The sequence below is a fragment of the Argopecten irradians genome, chromosome 3, assembly GCF_041381155.1.
Source record: "Argopecten irradians isolate NY chromosome 3, Ai_NY, whole genome shotgun sequence".
Classification (NCBI taxonomy): domain Eukaryota; kingdom Metazoa; phylum Mollusca; class Bivalvia; order Pectinida; family Pectinidae; genus Argopecten; species Argopecten irradians.
The window spans coordinates 48139872-48159372 of record NC_091136.1 but is presented as its reverse complement, the minus strand read 5'-3'; the positions used below and the strand labels follow the sequence as shown (position 1 = coordinate 48159372).

Genomic DNA, 19501 nt, shown 5'->3' with positions numbered 1-19501 from the left:
TTCACAGACCTTTCTATACATTACTACAGTATTATCTGAAGCAATCTGGTAATATTTCTCACAAAACATAACTCGACACAATTTCAAGAAAATATCTCATATATTATTGATAATATGTTTATATAAATCATTACCTTGGCAGAACAAAGGGAAAAAGCCTTATCACAGTGGTAGTGTGTCATCTAGTTTCTTCTCTCTATGAAGAAGAGCAACATCTTACAATTCTATTTTTCTCAGAGAAAACATGCAATAACTTCTAGACACATGAAAACCTGTAGATATTAATTAACAAACAGAAACTAGGTACTCAAGTTATAAATATCTTTCAAATGTACCATGCATAATGAATTCAGCAATAATACATATGATTTTTGGATTTTAATATTGCCATGAAACAAAATACAAAAATAAATTATTAAACATTGGGGACCAAAATTAAATAAATACTCTGTCACCACATCTAGCCACTATTATAAAAATTTCCACAGTACATATACTGAGATATCCAAGTGTACACACTTCCCACTAGCCTACTAATACCAGGAACTAACTAAAGGATACACCGTCAAGCAAATATGCTTCCAGCCTTAGTTTCAAGAGCTCAAAACCTTAATTTTCAGTTGTTCCTCATGTTGTAAAAAGTTTATATTTCAATCACTGGTATTCTACTGATATTTTTTTTTTTTTAAATCGAGGTCAAAATCAGAGACTTGACTATTGACAGAAAACACTACTGTATAGTTATTAAATTTCACAGGTGTAAAATTATGTGATTTACTATTTGGGACTTATTCGCAGGGGGGTATTTTCACAAATTATCTGTATAATCTTTTGAAACATCATTAAGATGACAGGCTATAATATGTAAAACCATGATTTCGATACATTACGTGAGGCTTTGAACTAAACAAATTTGGATGGATCTGCAAATTTAGTGAAATAAACCCATGTGATTATTTGCAACTATACAGTATATACACTAAATAAACAGCTGATTTTTCATAAAGATGACATTTTGAAGTTAAGCGACAAAGCCTAGACTATATTGTATCCAAAGGACAGGTAGGGCATGTCTGTAAGCACCATGTACATATATATACCAGACAAATTCTAAAGTTTTAAATTCATGACATACATCATGTCTAATTGGCTGAAAGTGAGATAAAAGATGAACAAATAGGGTTTTACATAAATACTAACTCACATAGAAAGTACTATTCTCTGACATTATTTATTAAATACATGTTAAAATATATTTCTTCTTTTTTGTAATCTCTAAACTTTCCAGTAATCCTGTCAGATTCATAATATTGCATTTTGCTTATTTATGTAATAAATAGGGCAAGTAGTCTACATCTTATTGCTCCAATAATTTTGATTTAAACTGAAATTGTGCTTTGACTTGACATTCCATCAAATCTATTTACAGGATTTGTGCAGTCAAAAATGATAATTTCAGTTTATGCTGGAAATGGCTTTATTAGTACGTGTAGAAACCTCTCCGTGTCGCGCGCGACCCGAATAACCTGTAAGCCGTCGATATCGAGGTCAAATTTTCTGACCACCCAATTATGCATATTTTCTAGCTCTAAACCGTGTGACGTCATAATAGTCCCTGGCTTATAGCTGTACTATAACTGATGTGCTATCACTTATGTCGACGGTCACAGGAAAAGGCGATCAATGATTTTTTATGATTACTTTTGAGTGAAGTTAAAGTGAACAGTCGGCAAGGATGGCTAAAGTCATTAAAAATGGTGTGAATGTATTCAGTATAATTTCTTATGAAATGGAAAAATAAAAGCTCTCGTCAAAATCTGTCTGCGTACGAAGAAATTAATTTAAAGTATGGGAATTCTAAAACGTCCTCCCGGCTCACTATGTCCGTGGTTACATTTCCACACAGCCTCGCTTTCAATGCTTTCAACTTTTCTTTACTTTAATGGTCAGAACTTGGAAACTAAGCAGAAATTGACCGTCGTATTAATATGTGAGAACTTTTGGAAGGCCAATGAACGCATTTAGACTGGTTTTCTTTGCCCGACTATTCACTTTAATCATATAACTTTGGCTCGAATGTAAATAACTAAAAGAGTGAAATTCGATGTTTCAAATACTCTAATTTATGCTCTAATAGCAGGTATCTTCGTGAAATAATGAAAGAAAATCCGCACAGAAATAAAAGTTTCAGATTTTTTTTGTTGAGGAGTTCAGCAACAAAGAAGTTTAATTAGATATTTTCCTGTAGTCTGTATCTTTGATACATTGTGAATTGCAAAGTTTTTGACTGTAAGACTAAAATGAAATTTTACGTAAAAAGTAAAGAAATCCTTGATTAAAGCATCGAGGGTATGATGTTAGACGTACTTACACACCAATGATTGATCATTACAAACATTTTGTTGTGTGTTGCTAACCGAATAAATTATGATACATTTTTATTACAATACCATAATACGTTTCAACATGTGGTAGAAAGAATTTATTTTTGATATTTTAAAAGATCAAAATATTGAAATATTAAGCAAAACAAATTATTTTCTTAGACAGTGCGGTCGCTTTCAATTTTTAATTGATATACGAATAGATACACCAATATAGATATATAATTAGCCATGCCTTTGGTATGATGGTTATGTAATACCTGGACCAGGATGTTGTTTACCTGTACACAACGCCATTCATCGAACTCACCTGTAATTACCTGGCCGCGGGCAATTTGCTATTCGGTGGACTTTATCGGTTATTTGGTATTGTCTTACTGTCAATCAGGTTAGAACATCCGTTCATTGGATTGTGATTTGAATTAGGGAAACCCCGTACATCTATGCTCTAGGTTTTTTATTGTCACCCCCATTATTAAAATGAAGATGTAAAAGCAAATGGAAATACAATATCCCTATCATACCTAGGAATATGTATTACACACACACACACACATATATATATGTATGTCATACCAAGGATTTATAAGTCGTACACAGGTAAAACAATAATGGAAGTTGACTTATTCAGAAACAAAAATGGTTCTTAGAACTAAAAATTATTCCAGTCAAGTACTGTAATTACGGTATCGTGGCATATAGCAATCTTCTGTAATTTCTTAGGTATTAGTAAGAATTCTAAGCATGCATTTTCACTGTTTCGAATCTACATGTATAGTCATAAAAGAAGGGTTACAGCATTACCACACTAAATATACTTATTTAAATATCACTAAGCATTTTCACATTTTGTATCACACTATTTAAATCTCGGTATGATATACAAAAGAATCGACAATGAATAGGCTATTTTAAGAATTTAGTATAATTTTGAAATAATGATTTTTTTTAAACCTACACTTATACTCTAATTTAAAAACATATATCAGAAATATCATTGATGTATTTCTGCTTTTTAGTTAACGTTATGGATAAAGTTTGGAAAAGTTTCAAAGGCAACAGCATAGATATCTATATTATTTTTCGGTTTAAGTTCGTATCATTACTCTAATATAACATAACTGACAACCGTCCACATTTTATTTTAATTAAAAAACTGTGCCGTCTTTGCATCGTTATGTCAGAGTTCGTATCATTACTCTAATATAACATAACTGACAACCGTCCACATTTTATTTTAATTAAAAAACTGTGCCGTCTTTGCATCGTTATGTCAGAAGTTTGAAATAAAAACACGCATTCTAGATATATTCATGCTTATTTTTGTAATTTTACTCGTAAAAATATAGTGTTACATTATACTGTTTTTAATACAAAGAAATTTACATAATATGCTATCTAAATCTCAATCCAGACTGATCTGAACATCATTTTGATACATCTATCAAATTGGACTATATATCTAATCTAAAGTTCGATAAATACTTGTTTGAATGTTTGAAATTGGGTAGATGGAATGTTTTGAAACAGAAAATATCTACATCAAAAACTCATATTGTAGATCTAACGTATACATATATATGCTGTATACAGGTCTAGTACTAGGCTTACCTTACCTTGTGTAGCCGCGGACTACTCTGACATCACAAGACCACGTGACCGCCTAGCTCATTATCTCTGAACCGTAGTTGATACTACCCGTAAATCACGACCAAAACCAACCGATAGCGCTAAAAGCTAGACGTTTCGTTAAGTGGGACTTGATTTTTCATTCATCTACAGCAATATCCTGACGTATCACAAAAAAAATAAATTTGGCTGCACAAATCCTTTAAAGTTACGATCTGAAGATTTTCTACTGTCACAATGTAATATTGCAATCACATTGTGATGTTCTAAAGACATTCTATGACATGATGATCTAGTACAACATTACTGTCACAATTTATTGTGTTATCCAAACAATATTTCTGCCATGACGATGAACTAAAACAATATTCTTGACATGATATGTTCTAAAACAATATCCCTGTCATGATGTGATGGTTTGGCGTTCCACCAGTTTCCTAAACATGCCATTTTCCAGACCCATAAGTTGTTGGTAGCTGCCCACCTCTGCGATTCCTCCCTTGTCTAGAACGGCAATCTGATTAGCCTTCATGATAGTTGAAAGTCGATGTGCAATAGTGATGACAGTGCGTCCAACCATGACCCTCTCTAGAGCCTCTTGTACTAAGTATTCACTCTCAGCATCAAGGGCACTGAAAGGTAATAAAAAGTTTGGTGCACTTGGTTTAATATCCTATAATCAGCCAAACTCATTTCAGGATGTGCCAGGTTTAGGAGTATCCAGAGAAAAACCACAGAACAGCAGTCAGTACCTATCCCCACATGGGATTCAAACTCAAAACCTAGAGGTGGAGGTCTAGTGGAAATATGTTGGGACATCTTAACTACTCGACCTAGTTTTCATTACAATTAAATTTCTCTTACTGTTTACTGTGTTTAATTGGATGGATGTTTGGTAAATGAATTTACAGGGGATATATAATGTTACCGCCCCCCCATGTCCAACTGTGTCCCACTTTCATATATGGAGAAAAGAGCATTAGGTTATAAAATAACATTTCTAGTCTAAAATTGTAGCAAGAATGAGACATACCTGGTGGCTTCATCTAGTAGGAGAATCTTTGGATCCTACAAAATATCAGAAAAATTATTTCAAGATTAGATGCCATAAATCATAATTGAAATACAATTAATAAAACTAATATAAACCTACAAATAATGCTTGTGGAAAATTATTTTTTTAAGAACATTAAAGGTCTTTAATGTTACAAAGAGTTTTTTTGCGACAACTATTTATCAGATCAAAAATATTTTAAATCAACTGAGAATAAAGCCTGTCATCTGATGTTATAAACAGGGTTAATTCCATCTTTAAATCACTTGAGAATAAAGCTTGTTACCTGGGCCCGGCACCATAAAACTACTCTCAGATATTTTACTTAAGTACATGTTTATGATTTTACATAGAAAGTTTTATAACATTAAATGTTTATAAATCCCTGTTACTTTACCTTTAGTATAGCCCTGGCTATGGCCACTCTTTGTCTCTGTCCACCTGGGAAACCAATTGTCAAAATAAATTAAGCTGCTTTAATTTCATAAGTAACTTTATCACATAATCTGCCTGATATCTAGTGATTATGCCAATGTAATATTTTTTCATATGTCACTCGTGTAATATGACCTGGAGTGATTTTTATTGACTGGAAATATGTTGTAATGTCATGACAAAAACCATAAAATGACGTCTAGGGAAAAATAATGTGATATGATTTCGAGGATAGCAGTACAAAATTTTCACAGTGCATTTTGATGTGAGATTCTTTGAAATGTTTGTTGGTATAGTTATGTTATAAAAAGTATCTTAAATTATGAGATTTTATGAAACTCGTCTGGAAGTTTTAATATTTGCTCACCTTCTTAGACTCGTTTCATAAAATTTCATATCAAACGAACGCTCATTAAAGATCATATATTTAGCATAAATCTGATAAGATACTATACTGTAAATCAAGGTATTTTTATGCATACAATATTTCAATTTTTTGTTAGTTTCAACATATTCCCAAATAAATATATTTGAGATTTAAGGGCTTTTAACGAGAAATTGTGCATTCATATACGGTATGTATACATTTCATACAATTATTCGCAGAAACATTTAACTCCCATTCAAGCTTTCTCGCAAAGGAAATGAAAATTTGTTTCCCACAATACTCTGGTGGATTACAGTATCAAAATAAATATTGAGCTAGTTGATAAAACCGATGTATGGTTTTACCTGACAACATTATACCCCTCTCTCCAACCATGGTATTGAACCCATCTGGAAATGTTTTTATAAAGTTATAAGCATTAGCCTTTCTAGCGGCCTCCTCGATGTCCTCAGGGGTGACCTTGGTGGGGTCTTGTGCTCCATAGGCTATATTTTCTGCTACAGAACAAGAAAAAAGGACAGGTTCCTGGCTCACACTGCCGATCTGTGTCCGCAGCCACACAGGGTCAAGGTCACGAATGTCTTCCTGGTCCAACACAACACTCCCTGTAATGAGTGTATGGCAGTAAGTCATGTACAAATATTTACATTTTCAATGCAGTTCCACTATGTAACCTTACTAAGTGCAGTTGACATTCATATAGTCTATGAACTTCAAGCACTTATAATGACGTCATAATCATTGTGATGTCACAATTGTCGCGTCAGCGATCACGGAAAACGGCTGTTCAAATGACTATTCCATCCTTGACAATCATGAATGATAAATTCATTATAGGCAAAATCCCTTAGTTTTTCATAAAATTGTAACCCAATGTAAATATAAGCATTGAACTTCTTTCAATGCGCTTCATGGAATTTGCCTCTGTCCAGTTGGCATTCATATTGGATGTCAACTGAAAGAAGTTCAACGCTTAATAAACAACAAGGAAGTGTATGGCAGTTGGTATGTATATAAACAACAAGAAAAAGAAACATTACCCAAGACCTACTCTGGCATACTGGTTATGATTTTATACTTTTCATTCCTGGTCAAGGTTCCTAATCAGATGTTTGCAATATATGAATAACAAAACTATGTGGGTCAAGGAAGTAATCTCAACAGTTATTTTCCATGTAACACTGGATCCTTATAGACATATGTCTGTAGGATACAAATTACTTTTAAGTAGTAAATATAGGCAAAAAATGTTATTCTAAGTGTGGACAAAATATTGTCAAATTTTCAAGGCAATGTGCCTGTTTTTCAAGATACAAAAAAAAAAAAAAAAATTTGCCTCTTGTTTTTACAATTATTTGCAAAATATTGGTAGTTGAATTTACGTTTGAGCTCTCTCACAAAATTTTGTAAAATTTGTATCTCCCAACAAAAAACCAAATTGGTCTGCAGTAATAAAACTCGTTGACTTTCCAAAGCCAGGTTTTAAATGCTGAATTTCTTCCCTCACCTTGCACAGGATCATAGAACCTCAGCAGGAGTGTGCCTAGTGTTGACTTGCCAGACCCACTAGAACCTACAACAGCAGTCACTGACCCAGCAGGTACCATCAGATTTAAATTGGAGAATATTGTAACATCAGAGCGTGCCGGGTAACTGAAGGTAATATTGTTGAAGCTCAAATTTCCAACAACTTCTGAGGTTGGTACGATCCCACCTGTTGAAAATAATCCTGACAATCAATTTTCACAAAGTAACAACTTGGAAATTTAGTAATACACTTCTACTTCTAGTTTTACCAGTTATAATATCAAGACACTATTTTATTGTATTCTCAATACTCCGGGGGTTACTTTCACTCTTGTTAATCCACCTCTGGAATATGTCACAGCAAAACTAAAGGCTCTGTGGGCGACAACAGATGAGACCTGTAGTTTGCTCATTTGATGTACATTTACATCAAAAGAAATGAATGAATATACACTGTGGTTGACAGTTTGGCTTTGAATTTGGGAAACGCTGTACTTGTAATTGTAAAGCCTATGTTTTGTGATATATTGCAGGTAAAGCCTATGTTTTGTGATACATTTTGTATATTGCATCTGTATCAACATCATGTCAAATTCTACATGTATGAGCAACTTCAAGAAGAAAAGAAGGTATTGTTTTCATATCTATGCATCATGTTCTAAACCTGAGGTAAGGAGAAGGTGTATCCATGGTGATTATACTGTAATTTGAGTGACAAGACAGTCATACCTGACACGGGAATGGTTGGTGCTCTGTCCATAAGGAACCACAGACGGGAACTAGCACCCAGGGCTCGCATCATCTCAGAGTAGAAGGTTGTCATACCTGTACCATAAAACAGGACAATTTTGTAGGTTTTTCACTGTAGTTAAAGGATAGCTCTGATAAAGTTTGTGCAATAGAAAATATAACCTTCACATATACATGTCAAAAATAATTAATAAAATTTATCAAAAATAATTAATAAAATTTATCAAAGTCTTCATTTGCTATTACTACAGAAATACTCACAAACGTAGCCAAGATATGCACTCATAGGTATTGGTAACAATTATCCACACCTCTATACTGTTTGTATACATATTACTTACCTCCTATAGACACGCCCACATATGCAGCATACAAGAGGAAGGCTGATAGTTCTCCCACAGATATCTGAGATTCTGTCATCATCAGACCGCCATAATAGAATACTGACAGCACAATCATGTTTCCAGAGAAGCCAGTCTGAAAGGTAAAGTATAAATAGGTAAAATAACTGTATGTCTCAAATTCTTAGTTACAGTAAAAATAGCAAAATACAACAACATGTATTTTATTAGTGATAGAGAGAAAATATTAATGGGTACCCCAAAATGCTACTGACCAAATCCCTAAGAAAGTTATTCCATAAAATACTCACCAATCCCTAGAAATGTTTCCTAGGAAACTACTCACTGATCCCTAGAAAATGTTAACTAGGAAACTACTCATTAATTCCCAGAAAATGTAATCTTGGAAACTACTCACTGATCCCCGGAAAATTTTACCTAGGAAACTACTGACTGATCCCCAGTGTTGTTACCTAGGAAACTACTGACTGATCTCCAGAAATGTTACCTAGGAAACTACTCACTGATCTCCAGAAATGTTACCTAGGAAACTACTCACCGATCCCCAGAAATGTTACCTAGGAAACTACTCACTGATCTCCAGAAATGTTACCTAGGAAACAAATCACTGATCCCCAGAAATATTATCTAGGAAACTATGCACCAATCCCCAGAAATGTTACCAATGAAACTACTCACCGATCTCCAGAAATATTACCTAGGAAACTACCCATCGATTTCCAGAAATGTTACCAAGTAAACTACTCACCGATCTCCAGAAATGTTACCAAGGAAACTGCATACCAATTTCCAGAAATGTTACCAAGGAAACTACTCACCGATCTCCAGAAATGTTACCTAGGAAACTACTCACTGATCCCCAGAAATGTTACCTAGGAAACAACTCACTGATCCCCAGAAATGTTACCTAGGAAACAACTCACTGATCCCCAGAAATATTACCTAGGAAACTACTCACCGATCCCCAGAAATGTTACCTAGGAAACTACTCACCGATCCCCAGAAATGTTACCTAGGAAACTACTCACCGATCTCCAGAAATATTACCACGGAAACTACTCATCGATTTCCAGAATTGTTACCTAGGAGATTACTCACCGATCTCCAGAAATGTTACCTAGGAAACTACTCACCGATCTCCAGAAATATTACCACGGAATCTACTCACCGATTTCCAGAAATGTTACCTAGGAAACTACTCACCGATTTCCAGAAATGTTACCTAGGAAACTACTCACTGATCCCCAGAAAGGTTACTTAGGAAACTACTCACCTATCTCCAAAAATGTTACCAAGTAAACTACTCACTGATCCCCAGAAAATGCCTCTAGCCAGGGCCTCTTTGTATGACAACATCAGAATATGATCTATCTTCTCATCATAGGCAGCCACTTCTCTCTTCTCCTGGGCAAATGACCGCACTGTCCTGATATTGCTGATTCTTTCTTCTGCAACCTAAAGAAAATGAGATACAAAATCTTTAATTTCCCATCTTTACAACTTTCTTCTGCAACCTAAAGGTAATTGGATACCAAAACTTAATTTCGCAGTTTTATACCTAAGGACATTTTCACAGGGATTTAATTTTGCAATTTACACTTCTTGAGTTCAACTTTACTTGTATTTTAAACATTTTTACAGAAAATCATTTTTGCGATTCTTATCGTCATGAAATCTTTGAAATTTAAATGCATGCGAAAAAAAGTTGGTTTGCAGTAACTAATCTTATATACAATTCAGCCACTCAAACTATTTGTCTTGAAAGTTAAGCATTGTTTTTCAACTTAAACAAATTTTTTAATAATATTTGGTCTTTTTACCTACAGTTATCCATTGTTCTACCACAATTAGTTGTGTTATTCCACTCTCAGGCCATTGATAAATGTGCTGGGTGTTGGATAAATATATTGATATTCCACTAGTGTAATAACACCTTCCAGTCTTTTGATTGGTCAAGGTTTTAAACTTTGACCCAAACTACATTTTTCTTATTGTTACGTCACAAATTGTTAACGTCATCGACCACCGAATGACGTCATGTTGCTGTACTCCGACCGCTGCTTGCAGAACAAACCGCTGTTGAAATGGATGTGTGACAGAATCTTTCATGTTCCCTATTCGTAGCATAAACTACCAACCCAACATTCATGTTTGTCTTTTGTTTAGTAGTATGTCTTGCTGTATGAGGACCCTGGGGTGATTTCAGTAGAATTAACGCACCTAGACTGGACTTTAATTTGGTTACAATGGTTTGATAATTGTTTGGCGGGAAGCAGATGTCACTTTGCCGTAAATCGACAATGATTAGTTAATTGTTCAAGTACCTTTAGAAATCTAGATTTAAAATGACGTTCGGTGAGTAGGTATGGAACAGTTGTTCATAATTAAATTATTCTTATTAAAGATGCTCCACCGCTGACAAATGGTATTTTTTCACTATTAAAAACAGGAACAGACGATTAAATATTTTTCTTCAGTTACAAAAGTTACTTACTTTACACCATTACCACCATTGAAAAGTTTGAGCTTCTAATTTTACTTCAAGTTAAAGATATGAAAAATAATTAATTGCATCCCGAAAAAATTCCGTATCACTATATCCTATATGGAAGGAAGTACTGACTGTGCATGCATCAAAGGCGAAATAAAGAATTTTATATGATTTTTTTGTGTCAATTAGACATATATATACATGATCAAACACCAATTATTGTTCAACTAATGAATATCATTTATGCTTTGTCGGCGGTGGAGCATCTTTAATTAATTCTTTAAGTAATTCAGATTTTGAATATTGATAGGTGCTTATCTGCTTGTGATGATATAATTATACCTTATTTGCATATGTCAGCAAATGTTATCTTATTTTGGCCTTCTCGTATATGATTTCATTGTGGTAGAAACAGGTCACTCAACTCAGGGTTATTGGATATGGAATTTATTTCACACTCGTAATTTATTTTTTAAAAGTTACAAAACATACAGGCTAAAGCACATCTTTTTTGTAACTTTTGAAAGATAACTCACTCGTGTGAAATAAATTCCATTTCCAATAATCACTTGTTGTGTAACCTCTATTTAACAATTACAAACTTTGCTTCACACAGTCATAATGTTCATTACCAAGGTAGTAAAAAGATATACAGTATGTATTACCGGTTGACTCAAGTAACCATGATCTTGTGAGCTTGTTTCATAACAAAACATCCACCATTGAAATGATATAAAGCTTGAACTAGGAACCTTGACCGCTGACCTTAACTTAACTCAGTAAAAGGTATTTAAAAAAAAAATTCATTATGTCAAAATGATTTTTTGTTGAAAGACACAAAATTTAAATCTATGAAACTTATCGTAAAATCAAATATGATTGTAATTCAAAATTAAGACTCTCTTTCAGACTTAAGAATGTTTCAGGATCTTAGTGCCTGATACATTGATTATGGTCAAATAAATTTACCCAACTTTGACTTTGGATCAAATGACCTTGATCTTTAACTTTGACTTTATACTTTTAGTTATTTTTTTTACGGTACAATGTCTTTTCATATGTGACAAATTCCTAAATACACGGAACTTACAATGAACATGTGTCAATCAGATTACCTGTGTTGCCGAGGCCAGGGAGTCCTGTACATTTTTTGTAATTTTTCGTACATAGCGACCATATATACGAGACATCAACACTATAGGTGGTACTATACACAAGGCAATCCCAGCCAATTTGGGTGACACGTAGCACTGAAATGGAAAGCAAATAGAAATAAGTTTAAAACTAGAAATTGTCACCGGGACAATTTGACGGGCTTTTCACCTAAAAGGTACTCCGTTCAAGGTCATTCATAACACACTAGTTAGTACTTAGTTTCAACGTATCAAAAGTCCTATACCAGGTCTTAGACTTTTCAGAACTTAACAATAAGTCATTTGAAGATTTTAGAAATGTTAGCTTCAATGCCCTTGTATATAGGAGATCTCCTATAGGTCAAGGTCAATCACATTAACAAACTTGTTAGACATTTATGTCAGCATGTTTCATGCTTAATGTTAGGTCTCTAGGCCTTCTACATATTGAGAAGTTTTTTTTAATGATTTTGACAAAAAATTGCATTTTTGAATTTTGTCTCTTATTTCCAACCGGAAGTTGACGTTTTACAGAAAAGTGGTAAACAAATCAATTAATTCAGTTTTGATTCTACATAAGATATCCAAAAATGAAAGAAGTTGGCTTTTTGGTTAACAAGCTACGACTGTCTCAATGAGCTGAATTTTCACTGGATCATTTTCATAGCTCTAAAATCACAAGCACTCTGTGACCTGGGATGATGATCAAGGTCGTTTATTTTTTCAAACCTGATAGTCAACTACCTTAGCATACTTCATGCACAATATCAAGCCTCTATACATTGTAGAACTTGACAAGAAGATGTATTCGTGATTTTTACTGAAAACAACGAATTTGCGATATGGAGTCAATGATCAACCAGAAGTTGACATTTTAGAGAAAAATGTACAATTACAAAGTTTCTCAGTATGCTATTCTACATAACATATAAAACATTCAAAGGAATTAGCTCAGTGGTTAACGAATTATGGCTGTCTATGTTAAACTGGAAGTGACGTCATTGCGGCCATATTTGAATTTGAATCAACACCATATTAACAAGAATTGTTTACGGTGATAAGTGGAAGATCTTGTGTGAGTTTGGGCTTGATTTGACTGGTGGAGTCAGAGGAGATGTTTAAAATATAATTGTCGAAATTTGCAAAAACATTCTTAGTTAAATATTAATTACGTCATAAAACCTTAATTAGTGGATCAATTTTAAATCTGGAGACATCAAAACCTTCAGAATGACATACTGCTTCGATGTAATGCAAAAAAATGAAAAATAAAAAAAATTCTAAAAATAGTCACTTTTGGTAAATTTTTACCTCTAGCGAGCTTTTTAACAAGACATATTTTGTGGAAACATGTAATGGGTAAAAGTTAGATATGGTCATTCCCTACAATAAAATATCTTCAGATTTGAAATAGCTTTCATACTTTTTGAATTATAGCAGTTTTTGTGTTTTTAGGTTTTACGTCATGGCGCCCATTTTGGAGTTTTTGACCTACTTAATTATGTTCATATGGAACACCTTCTGATACATGATTTTAACTTACTGAAATAATTTTTATCCTATGTCTTACCGTTTGACTTACATTTTGTATAGAGCGTTCACAAAATCAGGAAGAAGAATAATAATAAGAATATGAATAAGAAACTTAACGAAAACAATAGGTCTTTTCACCATTTGGTGAAAAACCCTTAATAATTTATCCAATCTTTGATTAATGATTACCTTGAGTATTACATAAAAATATGTACCATTAAAATCATGTTGACCTTGACCCCTACACATGAGTTTATGCTTACCATTGTAACCATTATGATGACATTGAAACTTAAGCAAAATTAAAATCTTGAGTATTATACAGTGCTGACCTAACCAAACGATACATCAGGGTTCTCACTAAGTTTTTAAATAGATGGTTGAAAATCAATAATAGGTGGTTGGGGGCCGCAAGCCTCCGTGGTGGCCAATACTTATTTCTGACAAAAATAGCTGGTTGTAAACAAAGAAATAGACAGCTATTTTTGCCGGCAACCGGCTTTTAACGAGAACCCTGTACATAATAGATTTATTATACATATACCATATATGTTGACCTTAATTTAAATCCTTACCATCATGCTGACCCCTCCAACTGCCTGTGCCACTGACCGAAGTCCATCTGAAATGTTAGTTGTCACAGAGCTGCCCACTACAGTGGAATCAGTAGACAATCTGTTGATAAGTTCACCTGTTTTATTTTTATCAAAGAAGGCAACTTCTTGTCGCATGATTGATGAAAACAACTGTGATCGAAGACGCCTTACAATGTTGTTACCTGCAAATGAAAACTGAATATTAGAGAAGTTCATCATTATTACTGATCTAATACTGTGTTAACAATCTTCTCTCATCCTCATTGCTAAAAGAAATACTCCAATGGAGGTATAGAGGTATATTAAGGAGGTGAATTTTAATCATATAACAGTAACATTTTAAACAGAAGCCTTAACTTAAGTGTTGATGGAGTCAAAAACAAGAGGAATTTTTCTTTGATTACTTGTTTGAAATTGAATGTAATTTTGAGAATTGTTTTGATCTAATCAAATCTAATCTAACCAACAGCATTGCAGAAAGTACTGTTTTTGTTTGTTTTTTGCCTTTACCTGTTAAATTCATAAGGTAGACTCTACCAAAATTGGCAAGGCCTCCAATGACGAAGATCACGATGAGGATACTACATATTTGTTGTAGTCTCTCCTTCATTTTATCTCCCTGATTTACAAGTTCTGTATAGATGATGTCTATCACCTTTCCTATACAGAATGGTACGGACATTGTCACTGCACTGGAAACCACCAATAAACCTAAGGCAGCTGCAATAATAAGAAAGAAACTAACAGTATATGAAAATGAAGCTATCTGTACATGTTCCGTCCTGCACATGTAACATTACAATCCTCTTCTTCTTCCTTGTCTACTGAGTCAGACTACAGTTGATTCTGAGAGGTGGCACAAAATCGATTACTATTATTATAATATAGATGACCCCTCCCCCACTCCTCACTCTTTTCACAAGTTTCCATTCTTACATGAATATATATCCCTATGCTATCAGCAATGGTAATAAGTTTACATGTAATTTTTTATGTTATACACATTTAATAGATTTAAGATCAAGATGAAACTTATTTATTATAAAAATATAACATTTGTTCCTTATTTAAAAGGTGTCATTCTCATTTGATACAAAATTATACAAACCTGCTAATCTCCATTTCTCAGGTTTTGCAAGAGAGAGTAATCTTCTTAATTCTGAGGTTTGTGGAATTGCTTTTTTCGGAACACCGTTCTTTCCATTTCCAGCTTTGGAACAATAAACTCTTAAATTGTTAGTCTTTCTTTTGTCTCTATAAAATATATTCCTAAATTGCATAAGTCGTACATTAAAAGCTTTGAGGTCTCCCCGTTTTGAACCACCATGAAGTGCTCGACTGGGCTGTAAGATAGGAGTTGGAGTAGTCTTTACTCCGGAACGAAGGTTAGATTGTAGTGTTTGCGAAATTGCTGTGTGAAGCCCTCTAAACCTATGAGGTAGAGAGGACAACGGACCACACTTTCCACACCCACTACGCGTTACGTAAGCCATTTGGACCCACGAACTACCATATGGAAGACAAACGCAGCTTTTTAACATGGTTCTCATTTGACAATTCATTGTGAGTATGTCGAAAGATTATTCACTTTTGTCTTTTTTGTTTTGCACTTTCATATTACTATATATCTCCATCCATTATTTCAATATTTCACTGTTTATCTCGTTGCCCTCCAAAGGGACACTTTTTACCGATGGGCGCAGCCATGTTGAATAACTAATAGTCTAAACCAACGATTGGGCATCTGACGTGTTTTATCCGGATACAAGTGATTAAATACTTGTACAGGCACTTTCAACACAGCAACACTTTAAATATTTAATATGTATAAATAATTTCACAAATAGTAAACATAAATAAATAAATGAATAAATAAATAAATAAAAATAAGATAAGGTTCTTCTTACTAATGATTCATCCAACAATATACTTTTAGAAGCAAGGATTAGCTTCTGTGACAAATCAATTCTTTTTATAATGTATTCAACAACAAAAAAGAAGAGTGAACCTGTAGCGTCCATACCGGATTCGAACCCGGGACTCCCAAACACATGTGGCATCGTAAACATCCAACGAGGATCTAAGTCATTTTTATTGAGACAGTTCTTGGGCCTCATCCTCATTTTTTAGAAGTGTCATATGATATGTCACGTTCAAAAATCTGAAACTGTTTTCAACTTTGAATGAATAAAGTTATTTCAACAACTTGTAATTAGCAACATTAGCAGATGTAATTTTTCATAACCAGAACTAGGCCTGATGGGTAATAACTGATATACAATGTATATAGTCTAAAGACTCGCATATACAACCGCAAATGCATCGAGCCCCATAGCCCGTGGGCCTTACGGCTATCTGGCAATGGCAATACAATAGCCTGAAAAGAATAGACTAAAAAAGCTCACATTTTCTTTGAATAACAATTAAAACATTGTATACTAGAAACTCTTACGTAAAAGTTGTAACATTCAGCTACAATTGACAGCTGAAGGAAGGTCAAGGTCATACATTTGGACAAACTTGTAGACTTCATCCCAGCATGCTAGAAGTCCATTATCAGATATACAGACCTCTCATGAATTGACACGAAACTTTTGTAAAATCTTAGTTTATTTGACCCGTGTGAACTTGAATGAATGTCAATTTCATTATTTGAACAAAATCGGTAGATTAGCCCATCAGTCCAGCATCATACAGGCCCAATATCAGGTGTCTAGACCTCTTGTTATTGACAAGAAGTCGTTTAAAATATTTAAGTATATTTGAACCCTGTAACCTCGAATGAAGGTCAAAGTCATTCTTAGCCTTTATATTAACAAGAAGGCGCTAAAAGATGTTAGACGTTTTGAACTATGTGGCAGTGAATGAAGGTCATTTATTCGATCAAACTTGATAGTCCTTTCATACCATTATGCTAAATGCCCAAATATTTTAGGCGTTTTGAACCATGCGTTTTAGGCGTTTTGAACCATGCGTCCTATGATATTGAATGAAGTTCAAGGTCATTCATTTGAACAAACTTGAAAGATTTTACCCTGGCATGCTACATGCCCAACATGAGTACTCTAGGCCTTTTGGCTATTGCGAAGAAGTTGTTTGAATCAAAAGTTTTCGAACGGCGAACAATGTACGGCGTCGGACGAAGCACAATGACTATTAATATAGGTCATTCTGACCCTTTCGGTCAGATGACCTAAAATGTAATACTCAGTTTCGCTTGCCAAGTTTGTTATTAGTTTGTTTGTTTGTTTGATTATTTTAACGTTCTATAACAGCGATGGTCATGTAAGGACGGCCTCCCATGTATGCAGTGTGCAGTGGCGTAGGAAGATGAAACGTAATGGAGGGGCAAAGGTCCTCAATATTTTGTAACCCCCTCCCTCCCCCCGCACCGCACCTACAGGAGGAGATTAATTCAAAACACAACCATATTTTTTTCATATATCATTAAATATAATCCTTGTACACATTTATAGACAGTGGGATCGCGAAAAGAAAATTGTAGAATATGCAAATTGGCCAAATTAGCGTGTGAGCGCCGAAGGCGCGAGATTTTGGGGTCTGGGGGTCGACCCCGGGAAAAATATTATGATTTAGAATGGCTGAGATGAGTTTTACAATGTATTTTGATGATTTTGCGAGCGCCCGAAAGCGCGAGATTTTGGTGTTTGGGGGGTCTCCCCCGGGAAAAATATTACGATTTAGAATGGCTAAGATGAGTTTTACCATGCATTTTGATGAATTTGCGAGCGCCCGAAGGCGCGAGATTTTGGTGTTTAGTGGGGGGTGGGGGGGGGGGGGTGGTGGTAATTTTTCGATTTAAAGTAACCTGCATTTAGAAATGATAATGATAATTGTGTCGTCATATCATTGTGCAACCCTACTCGATCTGAACATACCGGCTTTACATTGTTTCGTAACTCAAAATAATAATGAATTAATTGTCTTGCTAAGACATATAAACAAAGTAATCTTTTAAGATACATTCAAAATGAAATACAAATGTAGTACGTAGAATCCCTTGATGGACATTTTTAGTGTAGTTCATGTGTATTGAATTTCAACTGTTAAAGGTTTGAACATTATGTGCTTGAACGTTTTAGGATATGCACTGCGCAGCGGAAATTTTTTTAGAATGAAGTACGAAAAATGTGCAGGAGGACCCATATGCATTTTTAGAACAGAAAGTCGTCGAAAATGGGGGGGGGGGGGGGGGGCAAAAAGACATGTTTGCCCCCCTCGTCCTGGGGAACGGGGGGGGGGGGGGGCAGTTGTTCCCGCTGCCCCCCCCCCCCCCCCCCGCTTCCTACGCCCCTGGTGTGTAGCATGTATGAAGCGCGAGGTGCGTATTTTGGGAGATTGCGGTATGTTCGTGTTGTGCCTTCTTGTATAGTGGAACTGTTGCCCTTTATATAGTGCTATATCACTGAAGCATGCCGCTGAGGCACCAAGCAACACACCCACCCGGTCACATTATATTGACAACGGGCGAACCAGTCGTCCCTCTGCCTGTATGATGAGCGCTAAGCAAGAGCATAAGTCTCGGCCAAGGAACAGAACCCAGAGTCTTCCTCACACGTGCTCAACTCAAGGCCAAAATAAAAGTGAGGTAGTGCCAAGGGAGGCATTCGGAAAGACGTAATCAGTTAGGAAGAAGAGAAAAGATCCTAAATTTAGTCGCCTTTTACGATCAGGACCATAACAAGAGTTAAGATACACATTCCTCTTCAAAGGAGAAAATTATAACATGTATGGTAGCGGAACGGGTGAGCAAAGTTTTAATAAATTTCTCTATATTTTAGTTCCCCCTCCCCCCCCTCCCGCCTTACAAATATTAGTGAACATGATCTTTCGAACTTGATTGACCTTAGCTGTCGGCAATTGCTATGCAACAGAATCCCGCCGAAATGAATCACGTGACAGCAAAAATCTGACAGGTGAATAAAGAGGTGCGGATGCAGGAGAAGAGAAAGAGCGGAAGCAGGTAAATAAACGTAACATATTAGCAACGAAAGGAAATTTTACACCAGCTGTTCGTTATAACACAAAGATCTGTGTTTTGTAGAGCAGTTGAATTTTTGAGCAGTACTGACGGCCGAATATAAATGCCTAATATAATTTCCAATCTGAAATAAACATGACTAAAGTCAGGAATACATTGCAAGTCAGGTGCACGTGGCCATTTCCCCATTAAAATACTACATTTGCAATGTCATCTA

At 34.9% G+C, this 19501-nt stretch overlaps 2 protein-coding genes across 2 annotated transcripts in view; one reads left to right on the top strand and one right to left on the bottom strand.

The window, feature by feature from the left end:
• Positions 1-3433: 3433 nt before the first annotated feature.
• LOC138318880 (ATP-binding cassette sub-family B member 10, mitochondrial-like) lies at positions 3434-15985 on the bottom strand. The gene is made up of 12 exons (XM_069261672.1): positions 15391-15985; positions 14793-15002; positions 14262-14464; positions 12136-12270; positions 9838-9984; positions 8509-8644; positions 8147-8242; positions 7398-7604; positions 6235-6495; positions 5465-5508; positions 5047-5081; positions 3434-4645 (listed from the first exon to the last, which is right to left on the bottom strand). Exons 1-12 carry the CDS (start codon positions 15842-15844, stop codon positions 4417-4419), a joined length of 2157 nt encoding a protein of 718 aa, XP_069117773.1. The 5' UTR covers positions 15845-15985; the 3' UTR covers positions 3434-4416.
• Positions 15986-19205: 3220 nt separating this feature from the next.
• Positions 19206-19501, top strand: part of LOC138319712 (uncharacterized) — a 42348-nt gene continuing 42052 nt past the window's right edge. Inside the window, exon 1 of the mRNA XM_069262852.1 lies at positions 19206-19266. The gene's annotated coding sequence lies outside the window, so the exon portion shown is untranslated. The remainder of the gene's footprint in view (positions 19267-19501) is intronic.

Coding starts and splice junctions, on each gene's coding strand:
- LOC138318880 (XM_069261672.1), bottom strand. CDS start 15,844: ATGAATTGTCAAATGAGAACCATGTTAAAAAGCTGCGTTTGTCTTCCA. Junction 5,509..6,234: donor GAGGGGTATAATGTTGTCAG/GTAAAACCATAC, acceptor TTGGTTTCCCAG/GTGGACAGAGACAAAGAGTG. Junction 5,082..5,464: donor TAGCCAGGGCTATACTAAAG/GTAAAGTAACAG, acceptor GATATTTTGTAG/GATCCAAAGATTCTCCTACT.